This window comes from Notolepis coatsorum (assembly GCF_963971535.1).
Source record: "Notolepis coatsorum genome assembly, chromosome: 5".
NCBI classification, from domain to species: Eukaryota; Metazoa; Chordata; class Actinopteri; order Aulopiformes; family Paralepididae; genus Notolepis; species Notolepis coatsorum.
In genome coordinates this window covers 200,845,903-200,865,770 of record NC_140169.1, presented here as the reverse complement: position 1 = coordinate 200,865,770, position 19,868 = coordinate 200,845,903, and the positions used below count along the sequence as shown (strand labels likewise).

The 19,868-nt window shown below is 42.3% G+C and overlaps 1 protein-coding gene across 2 annotated transcripts in view; it reads left to right on the top strand.

Moving 5' to 3' along the window:
- ubxn4 (UBX domain protein 4) overlaps positions 1-19,868 on the top strand; it is an 86,534-nt gene that overhangs the window by 43,514 nt on the left and 23,152 nt on the right. For both annotated transcript variants that reach the window (XM_084313963.1, XM_084313962.1), the window contains exons 10-11: positions 8,289-8,391; positions 10,362-10,493. In XM_084313963.1, the coding sequence (XP_084170089.1) occupies positions 8,289-8,391; positions 10,362-10,493 (235 nt within the window). The remainder of the gene's footprint in view (positions 1-8,288; positions 8,392-10,361; positions 10,494-19,868) is intronic.

Genomic DNA, 19,868 nt, shown 5'->3' with positions numbered 1-19,868 from the left:
CTCCTGTCTTCTTTCCGTCCTCCTCCCCTCGTCCTCGTCTCTCGACTCTGGTCCATCTGCGCGCCCTCTCCATCCTCTGCACCAGCGTAGGTCTCTCTCCTTCTCCTCCCGCCACCTTCCATCCTCTCCGAGTCATGTCTCTCGCCGCCTCCTGCATGTTGTTGTACACCTTGATGCCCTCCTTCCAATGTACCTTCAGCGTGGTCATTGGTGATTGGAACCTGATTCCTTTCTCTTTCAGAGTATTTTTTATTTCGACATAGCTCCGACGTTTTACAGCCACCTCCGTTGAATAGTCGTGATCAAAGGATATCCTCTGTCCCTCCACCTCCATCTTCGCCTGCCAGGCTGCTTTGAGAATGTTTTCTTTGACTTTGAATTTCAAGAAATGAACTATAACGGCTCTCGTGGTCTGTTTGTCTGTGGCTTCAGGGCCTGGGCCCTATGTGCCCTTTGAATCTCTATCTTGGCGAGGTCTGACATTTCTAATTCTTTTTGAATTAGGTTGTTTACATATTTGGTCATCAAGTCTCCCTCTATCTATTTTCATTCATTCATCCCTTCTCTCAGTGCCCATATTCGTATATTATTTCTCCCTGACCTCCCCTCCAAGTCAGTTAGCTTTGCATCCGGTTTTGCTGTTCGAGAGTAGCCATTCGAATTTCTTGTATTTCTGTATTCCATTCCTCTGTTTCGGCCGTTCTTTTTTCTAACGTCTCCATGTCTTTCTCTTGTTTCTGTAACTTCATCAATTGTCTCGAGTCTCTTATTTATTTCCTCTCTGAGCTCGTCCTGTCCCTTCTTTAATTCTTCTCTGAGTTTGTCGATGTTACTCTGAATGTTCTGCATGTTAGCTTGGTTAGCCATTATGTTAGCTTGCATGCTAGTCTGTATGCTAGTCGTAGCTTCTCTGCCCAGCTGGGTACTTCTGCTCTGTCATCCTGCGCCATGCTAGCTTGGTCTACCTGTTGCGTCACCTCCTTGTGTCGATTATTTTTCTCCGGTGTTTGTACTTCTTCTGGGGTCGCTCTTCTTTCATTTGTCCTTGTGTTCATTCTTACTTTTCTCTTTTGTCATTGAATTGTCACTTTTTATTTCGTTTTAGCTCATTTTACTTCATTTTTTTTCATATTCTTTGACCGGGAGCTCTTTTCTATGACTGCTTACCCGAACATCTCAAACTGGAAGTTCATACCCTTTTTTTTTTACTAAAGATCTTCTCACGTTGCCTATTCTTTTAATTAGACATAAAACACAGGGGCGGTCAGGTGGCGTAACGGAGATTGCGTTCGTCACCAACCCCGGAGCGGCTGGATTCGCCTGTTCGAATCCAGCTCACAGCTCAGGGGTTGTCACCAGCTTGGCTGGCCGTTCACACTAATACAATTGGCAGTATTAGAGGGTGGGAGAAGCTGGCGGGGTGGGTCCGGGTCGTTGTAAACAGCGACTCCTACAGTTTGGTCGGGGCGCCTGCTAAGCGCGAATAGGATCTAAGTGGGATAGTGTGATCCTTCCACACGCTACGCCCTCTCAGGGAGGATCCGCGCTGCCAGGTGAAAAGAAGCGGTTGATTGGCTGGACGTGTGTCGGAGGAAGCACGTGGTAGCCTCCACTCTCCCAGACCGACTGTGGGGGGTAAGTGCGCAGCGACCAGGAAGGGGATTGGGAATTGGCATAACGACTAACATTGGGATGGGAGAAAATCGGAGGAAAAAGGAGGGGGAAAAAGATCAATAATAATAATAAAAAAAAAAATCAGACATAAAACATGTAGCCTGTTATGATTATGATTATTATATCATGTGGTAAGCCTTTGTTCTATCCCACCTTTCATCCAACAACTAATTAGCTGGATGGCGCGATATTCCTGTGGGTTGGTGGTGCGGGGATAGTGGCTTGGAGCAGCTCTCCGCTTATGAAGATAGAGTTGTGGTTATGATATATTGGCTACAAGCTCCATTAACACTTTGTACGACGTTATTTTGATCATATTTCATATTTTCGCCATGGTATTCATATTTCCCTCACGGAGGCTGGTCTGATGCTGTGGGACTCGGCACAACTCTGCAACGCTTCAATACTGCCACCTGGTGGATGATCGGCGTATTGCCAAACCGGAAATGCCTGTTGGATATCGGTGCGTCTCCTAAATACGTCCGGCCACTCGCTTATCGTTGCAGGACTCAAGACACACGTCCATGTGTAGCGATTGCTGCCATAACTCAATAATCGACATGATTTGGGCTGTTATTATTATTATACAGACCGGAAATGGATCGCCTTGATCCCCATCAAATAACTGGGATCTTTTTGCTCCCGTGTCATCGCCCAATGGTAAGAGGAGGCTGCCGTGACTTTCAGCGTTTTTGTTTATTATTATCCATGCAAACTGCTCTGATCTATATATCACCCATACTACATAAATCATTTAACGACTATCACGGAATTATAAACGACCCCCCCCTCCGTTCACCCGCGCATGATCAGTCATAACGTTTAGGACCATGTACAGTTGACATTTTTAATATAGCGTGGATCGGCAACAAACGTCATTTGATAATGTATATATGCATTTATGCCTATATCTCACGTTCTAGGAATTACTGCAGAAAACGATAAAAACATATTTATAATCTAGACGGTATTTTCGTATGAATGTGTGCATGAAAAAGTAAAACGTTCCTACATCCTGAACGATAGATAATCGATGTTGAATGGGCCATAGTAATGTCAATTTAGCAATACAATTTAAAAAGTTATAGCCCTGCAAAGAAGGTGAACATCTCCATAGACTTACAGTACTGGCAGAGAATGGTATACATGCATTAAAGCGTTCCGTCTCCAGACGGATTTCAGTCTTTTTTAATTTTTTTTCCGTCAATTTGATTTGGAGTCTGACGGAATTGGCTACCTGGTATAATATGATTTGTAGATGCGTAGGGCATTTTGACCATTCTAACCAATCAAACGTGAGCTTGATGCACACACGCTGCTCACAGTGCCCTCCCCCTCACAGACCTGTCTTGTCACAGACCCGTATCATTTGCACCGAAGATAGCAAGCGTGCTGTATACTCGCAATTTAAGAATGGGTACAAGTCACAGGCTCTTAGTCCATTCGGTAAAAGCGATCACGCCGCCATCTTTCTTTTGCCAAAGTATAAACAGAGTCTCAAGCGAACGCCGGTGGTCTCGCGAGAGGTTAAGCGTTGGGCCGTGACGTCAGTGGAGTCACTCCAAGCAGTGCTGGGAAGCACAGAATGGAGTGTATTCCGTGATAACACAGCCAATATTAACGAATACACCGAAACGATGATTGACTATGTCTGTACTCAGGTAGAAGTAATAATCCCCTCCACCAAAATTAATATCTACCCAAATCAAAAGCCCTGGGTAGACAAATCCGTCCGTGAGGCTCTGAAAGTGCGCACATCAGCATACAACACCGGGCTGGTGACAGGCAACATGGAAGAACACAAGATGGCAAGATACAACGTCAGGAGAGCAGTAATAGAGGCAAAACGGCGTTACAGGGATAAAGTTGAACTTCAGTTTGAACAGGCTGACTCTAGAGGCATGTGGCAGGGCCTCAGAACAATGACAGACTACAAAGGAACCCCCCTCAAACTGAACAGTGACATCTCCTTAGCAAATGATCTCAACTCCTTCTATGCGAGGTTTGAGGCTGTGAATAACAACACCAGCCTACAAACCACGGCAATGGGGGGGGGGGGGGTCTGCTGATGGAGACTCAGTGTTCAGGGTAACAGAGCATGAGGTGAGACGGATCTTTAAAAAAGTGGATATCAGGAAGGCAGCAGGACCGGACGGCATCCCCGGCCGCGTCCTAAAAGTCTGTGCCGACCAACTGGCCCCGGTATTCACTGACATCTTCAACCTGTCCTTGGAACAGGCCGTCATCCCCACCTGTCTGAAGAAGTCCACCATCATCCCTGTACCCAAAAAATCTACGCCCGCTTGCCTCAACGACTACCGCCCTGTAGCCCTCACCTCCATAGCCATGAAGTGCTTTGAGAAGCTAGTGAAGGGCTACATCTGTTCCTCCCTCCCCATCAACCTGGACCCTCTGCAATTTGCATATCGCCCCAACAGGTCCACGGAGGACGCCATAGCCCATGTGCTGCACACAGCAGCATCACATCTGGACAAGAGGCAGGGGAACTATGTGAGAATGCTGTTCATCGACTACAGCTCAGCATTCAATACCATAGTCCCCTCCAAACTCATAGCCAAGCTCAGGGACCTGGGCTTGAACTATGACCTGTGCCAGTGGGTCCTGGACTTCCTGACGGGCAGACCCCAGGTGGTAAGAGCCGGCAACTGCACCTCCTCATCCATCACGCTCAACATAGGGGCCCCCCAGGGCTGTGTTCTGAGCCCCCTCCTCTACTCCCTGTACACACATGACTGCGTAGCACAGCGGAACAACAACACCATCATCAAATTTGCTGATGACACAGTAGTGGTGGGCCTGATCTCTGCCAACGACGAAAGGGCCTACCTGGAAGAGGTAGAGAACCTGTCACAGTGGTGTCAGGAGAACTGCCTCTCCCTGAACGTCAGCAAAACAAAAGAGATGATTGTGGACTTCAGGAGGTCGGGGGTCAAGGACTACAGCCCCCTCAGCATCGACGGGGCACCAGTTGAGAGAGTGAACAGTTTCAAGTACCTCGGAGCCCACATATCCGAGGACTTGACATGGACCACACACATTGACAGTGTTGTGAAGAAGGCACGACAACGCCTCTACTTCCTCAGGCGCCTAAGGAAGTTCCAAGTCAGTCAGAAGATCCTTAGGAACTTCTACTCATGTACAATAGAGAGCATCCTGACCGGCAACATCACCTCCTGGTTTGGGAATAGCACTGCACAAGACCGTAGCAGACTACAAAGAGTGACACGTTCAGCCGAACGCACAATTAGAGGGGGGCTTCCCACCCTCCAGAACATTTACAACAAGCGGTGCAAGGGGAAGGCTAAGAGAATTATTAAGGACTCGAGCCACCCGAACAACTGCCTCTTTGAACTGCTGCCGTCAGGCAAGCGATACCGGAGTCTTATGGCGAGCACAGAAAGACTCAGAAGGAGCTTCTATCCCCAGGCCATCAGGCTGCTAAACGAACAATAATCGCTAAACGAACAATAATCACTATGCAACAACCATCAAATGCACACAGCACACACACCCACACGCACACACTCACTCAAACAAACAACACACTGCAGCACCCACTCTCCACACTTTAGATCACACAAACACACTTACACTTTATATTTATTGATAAAGGATTTGCACTACAACTCGTACACCTACTGTGAATTGTACCTAAACTGCACCTCGTCCATTTATGCCTTGCACTATATAGCATTGTATATTAGTACACTGCACAGTATTGTATATTGTATGGTAACTACGTCTACGAACATTGTACATATGTCTAAACTGAACACTGTGACCTCTTTTTTTACTTCTAATTTTTACTATGTTTTTATTTCATACTTATCTTGTCATGCACAGTCTCTGGAGCGCAACAGTAAGAAGCATTTTGTACAAAAGTATTCTGTACTTCTGTATGACAACTATTAAAGAAACTTGGAAACAGGTCCTCTTTTAACACCACTGAAGCATTAAACAATGGCCCAGTAAACTATTCACTTTAGTTTACTACACGAGGCGTTTTCTAACGTTATCTAGCCGGCTAGCTGATAGCTCATAACATAATTGAAATTCGTTTTTGAAGCTGTGGCTAACGTTAGCTAGCTACCGATCTTCGGGTGGCTAACGTTACTGTAACTGTAGCTTGCTAATACGGGCTGTCCTGGCTGGCTAACTTTTACTTTGCAATGGAGTGGAGCTAACTAACTGTACAAATCAATGTGATTGGCTGAGACTGTATTTTGTACGGTTGGCTGCCTGGCTGTTGTGGATTTGGGTAGCCAGCTAGCAGCTAACATCAACTTAACGTCAACACTCTGTTGACACTCTGAGCGAGTTTGCCGACAGCAATGTAACAAACAATATGGTCCGTGCGGAACCATTATCCCCAACACATAGTTATTAGCTAACGTCAGCATAATAACGTTAATGGAAGGAGTAAGCTGGCCACTAAAAAGAAAACACACAGTGTTCTCAGACGAAAAGGATGAGCGGCACCACCCAACAAAAGAAAGTGTCGAGAGGAATGGAAGTTTGAAGATAGCAGTATTTCAAGAGACTGGCTAGGCTACAGTATGATGCAGGGACTGTAGACGGTGGTGAGTTGTTAACTTGTTCCGTGTTCCGCAACTATGTCAAAAAGAAAAACAGAAACAACACATTTGTCATTGTCGTGTTACTTCACAGTACAAATATCAACATCACACAGGTGTATCTATAGACGGTCTCCTCCCCACTGTATATTCTCTCCATGTATGTATCTTTTTTCTCCCACCCACCCTAATGTACAGTCTCCTCCCCATCATAATGTATATAATCTCTGTTAGGATCTATGGGTAACAGTACTCTATATTTGCATATCGTATATGTCACAAATGTAACATTACTATATACCTGCAATCTTATATTAACCTATATATCCTATATAACCTATATATCTGCAATCATTACTATATACCTGCAATCCTAAACCTATATCCTATATAACCTATATATCTGCAATCTGTTAAATATTGATTGATTGTTATAACAGATTGCAGAATGGGTACAATACAGTACAGCTCAATACAATTGTTAAGGGGGTGCAGACCAGAGAAAGACTTTCCTCTTGTTTACATCAGGGTCCCCCATTTTCAATTCATCATAACATATATGACATACAGATGGATAATACTGCTACATCTATACATTTATGATTATGACATACCAGATTTACAAATACAGTATTGTTTGTGAAATACAATAGTCTAAAAAAGAGAGTATATACATTTGATGAAGAAACTGTACATTGGAGGAGGTTGGGTAGGTTGGGTGGAGGGGGGGGGGACTGTACATTGGAGGTGGTTGGGGGGAGGGTTGGGTAGGCGGGGTGGGGGGGTAGCTGTACATTGGATTATCGACTAAACCGAAACAAGTAGGCTCCCTTAAAACGCCAACGCTATTAAAAAGAAATACAGTGGAGGTTAAAATAAGAATATGACTTGGCCTGAAAAAAAGTTCAGTCAGGAGATTTTTTTTTGCTTTAATCCCTGTGGTATAAGATGCTGAAACTCCGTGGCAGTTAATGTGTTAAGGTCTATAACCCCCACAGAATAAACCACATCATCAAAACGTCACGCCCCTGTCCCGCCATGCCAGCAGTCCCTCTGCTGGTGGCTTGATGCCATAACACTACTGACTCAGAAAGACGAGGCTTAGGTGCTCATTTGGTTGAGCCAGACATCATGCATAGCTCTCCCCTCACTCGGTTTGGAAGAACTACAATTAAAATGTTCTGATACCTCGTTTGTCTCCTTGTATCCGCTTCCTTTCCACTCTCTCGCCAGGTAACGAGTAACCAGAAATAAGTGCTCACCCCTCCACTCATTGTGAGTGGCAGCCTTTGACTGGCATTGTCTTGACCCCAGCCCTCGGTCACCTCAGTGTACAGTACTCCTTTCTAAAGCTGGAATTTGGGGCTATGTCTCTGGCCTGACCATAATGGTAAAAAATTGTAAATTTACATTTACATTTAGTCATTTAGCTGACTCTTTTATCCAAAGCGACTTACAAGTTCTGTACGACAAGTCATCAGGAAGGGCACAACTCTATCAGCTGAGTAACGATGTTCATCAATGTGTTGAGTGCTACACTGTAGGTCAGTTTATTAGGACAAGTGCATGACAGACAGTAAGGTTAGTTCAAGGGTTAGATTTTATTTTTTGGTAAATGGCTGCATTTATATAGCGTTTTTATCCAAAGTGCTTTACAATTTGTTCTTCACGTTTGACCCATTCACTCACACATTCACACACAGACGGCAGAGGCGACCATGCAAGGTGCCAACCAGCTCATCTGGAGGTGTTAGGGGTTAAAGTGTCGAGGACACGCTGCTCGGGAGGAGCGAGAATTGATCCGGGAACCTCCAGATTACCAGACGACTGCTCTTACCTCCCGAGCCACTGTACAAAGCTGGCTGTGGGCTTATTTTTACTACTTGTAGTAGTAAAGCAACATCTGTACAAATGCAAGAGAGACCCAGAGTGGTATTAGAGACCCTTGGGTGGTAAAGTGTGTGACTTCAGACGGTTTGCCGTGTTGAATTGTTTTGTCTGTGTGTTTTGATCTTTCAGCTCCATAGCGAGGATACAGTTCCGTCTCCCAGACGGCTCCTTCTTCACCAACCAGTTCCCCGCGGAGAGCAGGCTGCAGGAGGCGCGACAGTTCGTCGTTCAGGTCCGTCTCTCCACCAGCCCAGGGTTCGCACAAGGTCCTCGAAGTGCTTAAAGTGCTTTATTTTTGTTTAAAAAAAAAAAAAGGCAAGGCCTGGAATTCCTTGAAAACAGCAATTTTTTTAACAAGGTTCTTAAAAAGTCCTTGAAATTCAAATCAACCATTCGCATTGAAAGTTTTGTTCATCTGTGATCAAATAGTTCTGAATCAAGAACATATGGGTTTTAAGCCATAAATATTGGATCCGATCTTCTTTTCAATAAAAAACAGCATTTTAAAGTGAATTGTATCATTTTAAATGCCCTTTTAAAATGGAAAATAGTGCCTAGAAAAGTACTTTAAAGTCCTTGAATTAAATGTTGGTATATCTGTGGGAACCCTGCCAGCCACATCCTCCTCCCTCCTTCTCTCTCCCCCTTTGGCTGTATCCAAGTCCCAAGTTCTGAGATTTACATTTGACATCGTCACTGGAATGTAGCTTTTAAAGAAAACGTTTGATGGCTGTTTTTGTTTCAATAAAAACAAATCTGTTAACTTTACAATTTATACCCCCCCCCCGTGCATTTATGATAAATCTACAAGAATCATAATATCTACAGATCAAGCCAACAAAACAATGTTGGCAAATATCAGGCAATAATCGATACTGTACAGATCTTTTCCTCTTATAATGGTGAGTTGATTATGAAGTCGGTGTACTCCTTTTAATTGGCAGTGTATCTCGTTTCAAGTTGTTTTATTTGTCACATATAAGGTACATGTACATTACAATGAAATGCTTTGTTCTGTATGAGCCCCCTGAGAATGTGCTTCATACAGTAAAAAAAAAAAAGAATAAAGACAAAACACTATACAAATTATACAATATACAACTAAAGTACAAAATACTAACTTTTTAAAATGCAAAAATGAGGTAGAGATGTAGTGCGACTCTTTTAGTAATAAATAGATGCAATATGGTGTGGTGTTAAAAAGTATTTCAAGTGTCTACATTTTATGTTAAGGTGAATGTTTAAAGTGTGTGCATGTGGATGTGTGTGCAATGAATGTAGATGGATCGGTTAGTGTTGCATAGAGTCATTGAGCATCCTGATGGCCTGGGGTTAGAAGCTCCTTTTGAGTCTCTCTGTACTGGCCATGAGACTCGAGTAGCGCTTGCCTTGGGGATAGAAGCTCCTTTTGAGTCTCTCTGTACTGGCCATGAGACTCCGGTAGCGCTTGCCTTGGGGATAGAAGCTCCTTTTGAGTCTCTCTGTACTGGCCATGAGACTCCGGTAGCGCTTGCTTGACCGCAACAGTGCAAAGAGGCAGTTGTTTGGGTGGCTATAGTCCTTGACTATTCTCTTCTCACTCGCAACGCAGGACTTAAATGTCCTGGAGAGTGGGAAGCCCACCTACAATTATCCGTTCGGCTGATCGAGCCACTCTCTGCGATCTGCTGCGGTCATGTGCGGTGCTATAGGGAGGTGTAGTGGTTACGTCATTGCTGTTTCCGGCCGGTCCACCTTGCAAAATTGCAACGTATTTCCCCATTGCCCATTTCTAAATTGTCTTGTTTAAAACAAATAAAGCATGAACATTTGCATGGTGTACCTTTCTGTGCATATTCATCCACAATCTATAGCTCAACATGAAAATATTCGCAATTAACCGTAGAAGAAAATCTGCGAATTTTATTTCAACCAAAAATGCTTAAACAATAATGTTAGTGATATAGAAGGGAACTCATTTTGTGCAAAAATGGAAAGCTTTCCAATGTTCATGAGGCAGAATTGTTACAATAGCCGATAATCCATTTTCCCAATGATAAATCCCTATACGGGTGGACCTCGCGGGCGGTCCAAACTTCTCCAAAGTGACGTCAGACTACACCTCCCTATTACCAAACCAGGAGGTGGGGTTACCAGGATACTCTCTATTGTGCCCGAGTAGAACTAAGTATCTGAGCTCATTTTGTATTTCTGGTCTTTCAGGAAGTGGGGAACCGCTACGGTAACTTCTCCCTGGCCACCATGTTCCCTCGGCGGGAGTTCACAGGTGAGGACCTGGACAGGACTCTACTGGAGCTGGAGCTGGCCCCCAGTGCCTCCATAGTGCTTCTGCCCGTGAGTAGATTAATATCAGCTTTACTTTTACCTGTGAATAGATTAATATCAGCTTCACTTTTACCTGTGAGTAGATTAATATCGGCTTTACTTTTACCTGTGAGTAGATTAATATCAGCTTCACTTTTACCTGCGAGTAGATTAATATCAGCTTCACTTTTAACTGTGAGTAGATTAATATCGGCTTTACTTTTACCTGTGAGTAGATTAATATCAGCTTCACTTTTACCTGTGAGTAGATTAATATCAGCTTCACTTTTACCTGTGAGTAGATTAATATCAGCTTCACTTTTACCTGTGAGTAGATTAATATCAGCTTCACTTTTACCTGCGAGTAGATTAATATCGGCTTTACTTTTACCTGTGAGTAGATTAATATCAGCTTCACTTTTACCTGTGAGTAGATTAATATCAGATTCACTTTTACCTGTGAGTAGATTAATATCAGCTTCACTTTTACCTGTGAGTAGATTAATATCAGCTTCACTTTTTCCTGTGAGTAGATGAATATCAGCTTCACTTTTACCTGTGAGTAGATTAATATCGGCTTTACTTTAGCCTGTGAGGATGAATATTGACTTTACTTTTGACCTGTGAGGATGAATATTGGCTTTACTTTTTACCTGTGAGTAGATTAATATCAGCTTTACTTTTGCCTGTGACCTTTAACTTAGACCTTTAAGTTCACTTTAAAGTTTCAACTTCTTTTTTACGTGGTTTAACTTAAACACACTTTTAATAGCCAGTTGTCAACGATATGGTGCCTCATTTTCCACTGATACATAATGATATTCTCAATCTATTTCTCTCCCGAGAATAAATATTGCATTGTTTCATACTGCGTTTTTATTTATTTTATTTTTTTATTGATATTTTTGCACAAATCTTTACATTATTTACAGAGTACTTTTTCACAGCATAATATGCAACATCCAAGATTCGCCTTTTTCATTTTTTGTGACAACATACAAAACATGCAAGAGACTCATACAAATACACTAATAACTGACATGGAAATTAAAGAAGCACTTACAAAAAAAACAAACATACTATACATTGTGCATATACATCCCTGATATATATATATATATATATACGTCATACGTTACATGTAGACCGATCTACCTGCGAGCAGGTATGTGCTGCATCTTTTCTTTTCTTTTCTCTTTTTTTTTTTTTTTTTTTTTTTACGTTTCAGCTACGCCTGTGTGTGTCTCCTATATACTTGTGTATCCCCCTATGTGTCAGTGAAAGCCTATATCTCAACTATGTGTATATGTAGGTGTATGTATGTCTATTTCCTATATATGAGTATGTGCATGTATGTGTGCCCCTGACGTGTATACCTTATCCTTGTGTATATGAGTGCGTGTAAACCTATTATGTACACATATGAATATGTGTATCCTAGATATTTGTATGTGGCTATATCTGCGCACATGTGGGTGTGATAGAGACAGTGACCGTTCCATAGACACACCATCCGGACATAAAATATATGTACATATATACATAATATATTATAGAGCACAAGTACCATCAGATCAAATCCCCTTTTTCATATTCATCCTTGATAATATTGTAATCCCATCTTATTCATTTGTCCTCAGATCGTTCAGTCAGGTGTAGAAAACTGTCCCATATCTCAGCGAAAATATCCTCTCTCCCTGCGACTCTATATGTCACCCTTTCATATGATGCTGTCCGAAACATTAGTTCCATCCATTCTTTAAAAGTAATATCAACAGGTGATTTCCAATGTCGTAATGCAATTCTACATCCTGATATCATGGCCATTCTATACCACATTCCCCGGTATTTAGGCAGTTTAATCCCTTTCGGTACTATACCCAAAACACATGCCATTGGGGCGTTATTTATCTTCACATTCAGGACCTTACTTAGGAATATCACAATTTGATCCCACATTTTCCGGACCTTCTCGCATTCGTACAACATGTGCAGTAAAGTGCCTGTCTCCTTCTCACATCTCCAGCAGATGTCACTGTCCCTTAATTTCAGTCTGGCCAGTTTACTAGGCGTCCAATAGCTTCTGTTCAGTACTTTGTAAAAAATAAGTTGTGATTGCGCCTCCCTAGAGAATTTACTCCATTTGGATACCAGTTTCTCCCACATTTCCTCAGTAATCTCCTCATGTACATCGTTCTCCCAGCTCAATCTCAAACCCGCCAATTTGGGTGCATTGTATTCTCTTATAACATCATAAAATCTTGACGCACCGCCTTTCCTGCGCCATCCTTTATAGAATATTTCTTGAATTGCAGTAATTGGGCCGCACTTTGGTCCTCCTATTGATGACGATATACAATGTCTAATCTGTAGGAATTTATAAAAGTTTTTATTATCTATATCAAAATCCTCCTTAATATCCTCAAAAGGCAAAACCCCATCCTCCCCGGCTATATCACCTAGTACATGTATCCCCCTTTTAACCCAATCGTCCCATATGACTGATTTCTTCCCAATCTTTAGTTTCTTATTATACCATATAGGCTCTCGTAGTTAAGTATGGGCTATCACCAGTCATTTTGTGCGATTGATTCCAAGTTTCCCTGATAAATGCCATCAAAGGGTTTTTAAGAGGTATAGGTCTGTCTGATTGTGTCAGGAAGGATTCCAGAGATGAGGGATATATCATTTCCTCCTCCATCTTGACCCAGGCAGGTGCCTCCTCAGACGAGTGATTCAGTTTGGAGAGCTGGGAGAGCGAGAATGCATAGTGATACCAGTCTAGTTTAGGCAGGGATAAACCGCCATTTTCCTTTGCTGCATACATTTTGGCCCGTCCAAATAGCGGCCTTTTGCCCCCCCACAGATATACATTAATGACTTTGTCATACTGTCTGAGTAACTGGGTCGGGAGAGTCAGCGGCAACATATATAGGATATAATTTAATTTGGGAGCTAGTATCATTTTCACTAGGTTTATCCTTCCCAGGAGGGACATATTCATTTTGGCCCAATTCTGGGTCAGAGCACTAATGTGTTCGATTATAGGGGCAATATTGGCTTGCATCAACTCTTTCAGACCTGGGATCAGCTTTATTCCTAGGTATATCAACCCTGACGGCATCCATCTGTATTGCCACCCCCTTCTGATATCAGGGGGACAACATTTAGAGAGAGGCATTGCTTCTGACTTGCTCCAGTTGATTGTGTACCCAGATATTTCGGAGAAGGACTCGATAACATTTCCAATGATCCCAACTGCTGTTCGGGGATTGCTGGATACCAATAAGATATCGTCCGCATATAAAAATAATTTATGTTCTACCTGCCCCGCTATTATCCCTTTGATGTCCTGATTAGTCCTCAGTGCGATAGCAAGTGGTTCGAGGAAAAGCGCAAACATTTGGGGAGAAAGCGGAGAACCTTGCCTCGTCCCCCGCCCTAGGTTAACCCTTAGAAGTCAACGGGGCCTATTGCTCCCGTGGGCGGAGAACAAAAGAATTAGAATCTCTCACAAATGCTCAGGAAGTCCCGTTTTTCAAAAATCTGTAAAAATAGCACAAAGACAATTTCGAGTGCATAATAGTGTAATCTATATATATCCTTACTTGCTAAACATAATACGACTTGTAAATATGTTTAATTCTTGCTCAATTGTATAGTTCTAAATATCCCTGTATTCCCCCGAAACTACAACGCGTCACGTACATGCACGCGCGCACACACACACAGCGCATAGGTGTTAATCACTGAGTGATCTAATATGCATATTCTTCAGCGCGAGAGGGGGGGGGCGGGTTGTGTTTCTCACTGTCTGTCGTTGATAATATAATCTGAAGAGGTCCTGCATTATTATTATTATCATTCTCGAGAATACACGCGGACCCGACGGAACGTTAACTTATGAATAAAAAGTAGTCTAACATGCTTTTCATCCTCGCCCGTGTATATACCCACGTCGCGCTAAAACATCAACTACTGTATGAGTAGAGACAGAGTGCTTGTGTGTACGAGTTATGAGTTATGAGTATCTCGCAGTTTTCTAGAGTAGAAAGGTGCGCCCAGTAGAGCACACACACACACACACACACACACACAGAAGGAATTTCTTGTACAGCGAGTTGGGCGTTTTATTTATTTTATCACTTGTAGGCTACCATAGCGAAGGCTCATGGCAGCAACGTTAGTGGTTGAAACGTGATTCGAGAGTGATACCAAGTGGAAGGAAATATATCCTGTCATCAGTGCGTATAGCAGGTATCCTCGAAATTCTCCGCTATCTCCTCTCCTCTGCAAGCTCCTGTCTGTCCGCCTGCACTGCTCCAACTGCCTGTGTCTGTCTACTGCTTTGGTCCAATCATATTCAGAGTCCCGTCAGAATATGATTCAGTCTGCGAATCAGAGGCAGAGTAGGGCGGGTCTTCACGAAATGCGTGTTGTCTCTTTCAACGGGTTGGAGTCAGAGCGAGAGTTGACAGCGCATATACAGGTAGTCTAATCTGCAGGTACTGTAGCGAGTAGCATAGTTTTGCCAGCAGGCAGTTAGTAGAAAAATATGGCATGTTCAAAGATGGCCAGTAAAATAAAAGTCAACAGTGAAAATCGCTGCAATAATAATTCTTTCTTTCTTTCTTTCTTTCTTTCTTTCTTTCTTTCTTTCTTTCTTTCTTTCTTTCTTTCTTTCTTTCTTTCTTTCTTTCTTTCTTTCTTTCTTTCTTTCTTTCTTTCTTTCTTTCTTTCTTTCTTTCTTTCTTTCTTTCTTTCTTTCTTTCTTTCTTTCTTTCTTTCTCTCTCTCTCTCTCTCTCTCTCTCTCTCTCTCTCTCTCTCTCTCTCTCTCTCTCTCTCTCTCTCTCTCATTCTAGAGAAATACAACCACAAATTGTTATGGGTTTGCTTCTTTTTCTTACAGTACTATATATACTGTACTTTACTGTATATACTGTACCATCCACTGTACTGAAACATCTCAATATAAGTAATCATGGTATGCTGCAAAAGGTGATATGGTATGTGATATGGTACAGTACTGTAAATACCATCTCTCTCTCTATCTCTCTCTCTCTCTCTCTCTCTCTCTCTCTCTCTCTCTCTCTCTCTCTCTCTCTCTCTGGCTTTATTGAGGAAGGGCACACCTCTATCAGCTGAGTAACAATGTTCATCAAAGTGTTGAGTGCTACAGTGTAGGTTAGTATATTAGGACAAGTGCATACCTACATGTATGACCTATATCTATCTACTACTTTTGGATATGAGCATTTTTTCAATACCCAACTATATAGTGGCCGCTTGTCGCTAGGCTAGGCCTCCTGCTGGGTCCATTCACTGGAATAACAAAGGAATGACTGGGCCTTTGCTACAGGTGTGAAATGGTTCTAGTGACAATGATCACATTGAATTCTGGGAGTGTAGTTCTCTCATCAGATAGCTGAATGAACTTGGATCTAGTTCAAAGTCCTATACTGAAAAGGTGTTAGGATTTTACCAGAATGTTTGATAGGACATTGATTGAAAACTATCGTCTCAAATTTGACAATTGATGGCTTATTTTGAAGGTATGAATCTGTAATTTTATATTATGTAACAAAAAAAAAGGGGGAAATTCTCAGGAGGAGGAGCTATTTAGGTTAGACTTCTAAGGGTTAAAGGGCGAGGATACGATCCCGTTGGTCAATATTGATGCCATCGGATTTGTGTATAACAGTTTTACCCACCCAGTAAACGATGGACCGAACCCGAAGCGCTCTAGCGTAGGGCTGGGCGATATGGAAAAAAATCATATCGCGATAACGATATGATAATTTTATTTTATTTCTCGATATCGATAATTATCGAATTGTTATAAGTATAACAAAAAAACAAAAAAAAAACATTTTTTTTTTTTTTTTTTAACAACAGATGTATGTTTATTTTGCAGCAATTCTTTGTCATTGCCGCCATCTTTAGTGTTACATCCCCTCACACTCCAGTTCTCAGGCTGCAGCTGGTTTAAAAGCTAAAGTAAACTGGCTTCTCTGCTGGCTGTGGCTCCAGAGGAGTTGAACAGTTCTGGCTCTGCTAGTTTATTTTCGATCTTTTGGCGCTTTTTTGGTGGACAAACCACCGCACATGTGCATTGTGACTCGTGACTGGAGTCTAGTTCTGCTAGCACACATAGCCTACTGTGTACAGACGGTTTCAAAATGTATTTTAAATTAGAAAGCAAACAAAATAAATGGACAAGAGAAAATAATCTGAATTTGGTCAGTATTGTCATTTGGACAAGCAAAGCCATTACTTTAAGTTGCAGGCAAGAAAGACAAGTCTGTCCACTGTCTCTGGTTTTAAAACTGCCCTGTTGCAGGTAAAAAAAAAAAAAAAAAAAAAATTTCGATTTTTTTTTAAATTTCAATATTCGATATCGATTATTAAAATATATCGCGATATTTATCGTTATCGTTATATCGCCCAGCCCTACTCTAGCTTGTGAAATAAGAATGCAAATTCCACCTTATCAAAGGCCTTTTCGGCATCCAATGAGAAGGCTACTGTAGGTTCTATATCATTCCTTACCTTCCACATTATGTGTAGGAGTCTGCGGATATTATCAGCTGAGTTTCTCCCCTTCACAAAGCCCACTTGATCTGAATGCACCAAAGTTGGTAGCACATCTTCTATTCTATTTGCAAGTATCTTTGCCAATACTTTTTCTTCCAAATTGCTCAGGGATATAGGTCTATAGCTTCCACAGCATTGAGGGTCTTTGCCCTTTTTCTGTAGTAATGTAATAGTGGCAGATCTCAAGCTAGTGGGCAATCCCCCCTTTATCAGTGAGTCCTCATATACTTTTAATAATCTCGGAGCGATTATATCACTGAATTGTTTGTAGAAATCGGGAGTAAACCCGTCGTCTCCTGGTGCTTTACCCAATTTAAGGCTGTTGATTGCCGCGTGTATTTCTTCTATCGAGACCCCCCCCTCCATTGATTTTACCTGTTTCGATAATGACGGTAATTTGATTTTGTCGAAGAACGCGTCCATTTTTAGCTGATCCACCGCCTTCTGTGGGGTATATAAGTCCTGGTAGAAGCACCTGAAGACATTATTAATTTCCTTTTTGTCCGTAATAATCTTGTCATCTTTATTACGAATCGAGGATATAATATTCTGATTATGCATTTGTTTAACCCGATTCGCTAATATTTTACCCGCTCTCTCCCCTTGTTCATAATATCTTTGGTTGGTCCTAAATAACGCATATTCAGCCTTCTTTTGATATATGTTGTTCAATTCGTATTTGGATTTGCTTAGGTTCCTCCACGTTTCTGGGTCTGGTCTTTGGCTGTGCTGTTTCGAAAGTATTTTAATTTCCTCATCTAACGCTGTAATTTTTTGTTTCTCCGCCCTTTTTAGTATCGCACCGTATTGTATGAGTCGTCCTCTCATGTAAGCTTTACATGTGTCCCACATTATGCCACTATCATCTATTGACCCTTCATTAAGTTCCCAAAATTCCTTAAATATAGTTCTAATGTACGTACACGACCCTTCATCATTTAACATCAGGTTATTGAATCGCCATCTCCGAGATCGTTGCCCTTCTTCCATGGATGTGATCACTAAATCAACCGGAGCATGGTCAGATATTACAATGTTCCCTATCCCAGTACTTGCAACCTGTTCTACCAGTGCGCTAGAGATCAGGAAATAATCTATTCTAGAGTATGAGGAATGTGGGTGAGAGTAAAACGTGTAGTCTCTTTCTTGTGGGTTCATAACCCTCCAAACATCCACTAGACCCAACTCCTCTATCAGAACACCAACCGCCAGTCTCCCTGTGTTGTCAGCGGTTTTGGGTTGGTATGATCTGTCTATCAAGGTGTTTCCAACCAAGTTGAAGTCCCCCCCTATGATTACGTTGCTATTCCCTATTTTCCTGATCACCTCACATACCTCATGGAAAAAGTCTGAGGACGACCCGTTGGGCGCATATATATTAGCTAAAGTAGTCCTCTGTCCCTCTAAATCAGCATCCAGTATAACCCATCTTCCCTCATCATGTGAGAAACTATTGTGTACCTTTAGGTCTAAGTTTTTTCTCACCAATATTGCCACCCCCCTCTTCCTAGAAGAGAACGTGCTATAGTATATTTGTCCCACCCAATCCCTTTTAAGCTTGGCCGACTCCTCCTCATCCAGGTGTGACTCCTGAATTAGTGCAATATCTGCCTTTTTTTGTTTCAAGAACGTCAATATCTTCTTTCTCTTAATGGGATGATGACATCCGTCTATATTCCACGATATTATTTTAATCAGCCCCATATTTCTCGTAATGCATCTCCCCTGTGCAATCCATGACGTAGTCTAGTGCCTGAGACTGTGAAGATATATATACAATAGTATAGCATACAATGAAATAAAAAAGAACATATAAAAACATAAATACACTTCCCCCCCCCACATTTACCCAAGCTACGTTCGATATGACCCCAGATAGAACAGTCGTACCGAGGGTGAGGTCGATACTCACCCATGCACCTTGGTCCCCCTCGACTAACAGAGGAGTGCATACGGCACGAGGCAGATTGCCCAAAACTGTGCCCCTATTATCTTGTAAACCCTGACGTAACGTATGGCTCACACTGTAATCTATATACAGTGCGATCAATTCAACTGAACTTGACAAAACGGTAACGTTTCCAGCCATTAACATTTGTATATCTTTCAGATATATCTTGGTACATTGTAACTTCTATGACATAGCCACGATGGCCTGTGGTTCATTTCGTTATATTTTTCCTGTATCCATCCGGGATATTTCCCCTCCCATACTTTTATTATATTCTTCTATCCATTGCCCTCTATTTTCATTTCACATCTTTTCCCTTTTTTTTTTTTTATTATTTTACTTTCTCTTTTCCACTCACTTTTTTTTTATTTATTTTTTATTATTTTTTTCCCCCTTTTTGTCTTTTCCTCTATATACATATTGAAATTTTTTGATGTTATTTACTCTATGACGATGCCCCCGTGACTTATCCGTATTCATGCGCTTCATGAACTTTATCTCAATTGTCCGCCTCCGACTGTCCCCGTCTGAATCCCTGTAGTTTCTCCCGGTATCCGTGATGACCATTGCCCTGCTGTGTGGGGCGTTCAGTCCCCGTCGTCTGCATGTCGTCCCCCGGTCCCCGTTTTCTTCCCATCGTCTGCCAGGTAGACAGCCGCATTATCTCCTCTCGGTCCGGGTCGGTAGTCGGGTTCACCACGGTGATCTTGAATCCACGCTTTGCCATATCCGCCGTCGCCTCCGCCGCGCTCTGGTACAGGCGGGTGCCATCCTCGTAGAATACCCTCATCTTCGCTGGATACGGTGTCTGGAACTTGAGATTCTTCTCCTTCATTATTCTCTTGGCCTCGGCATATTC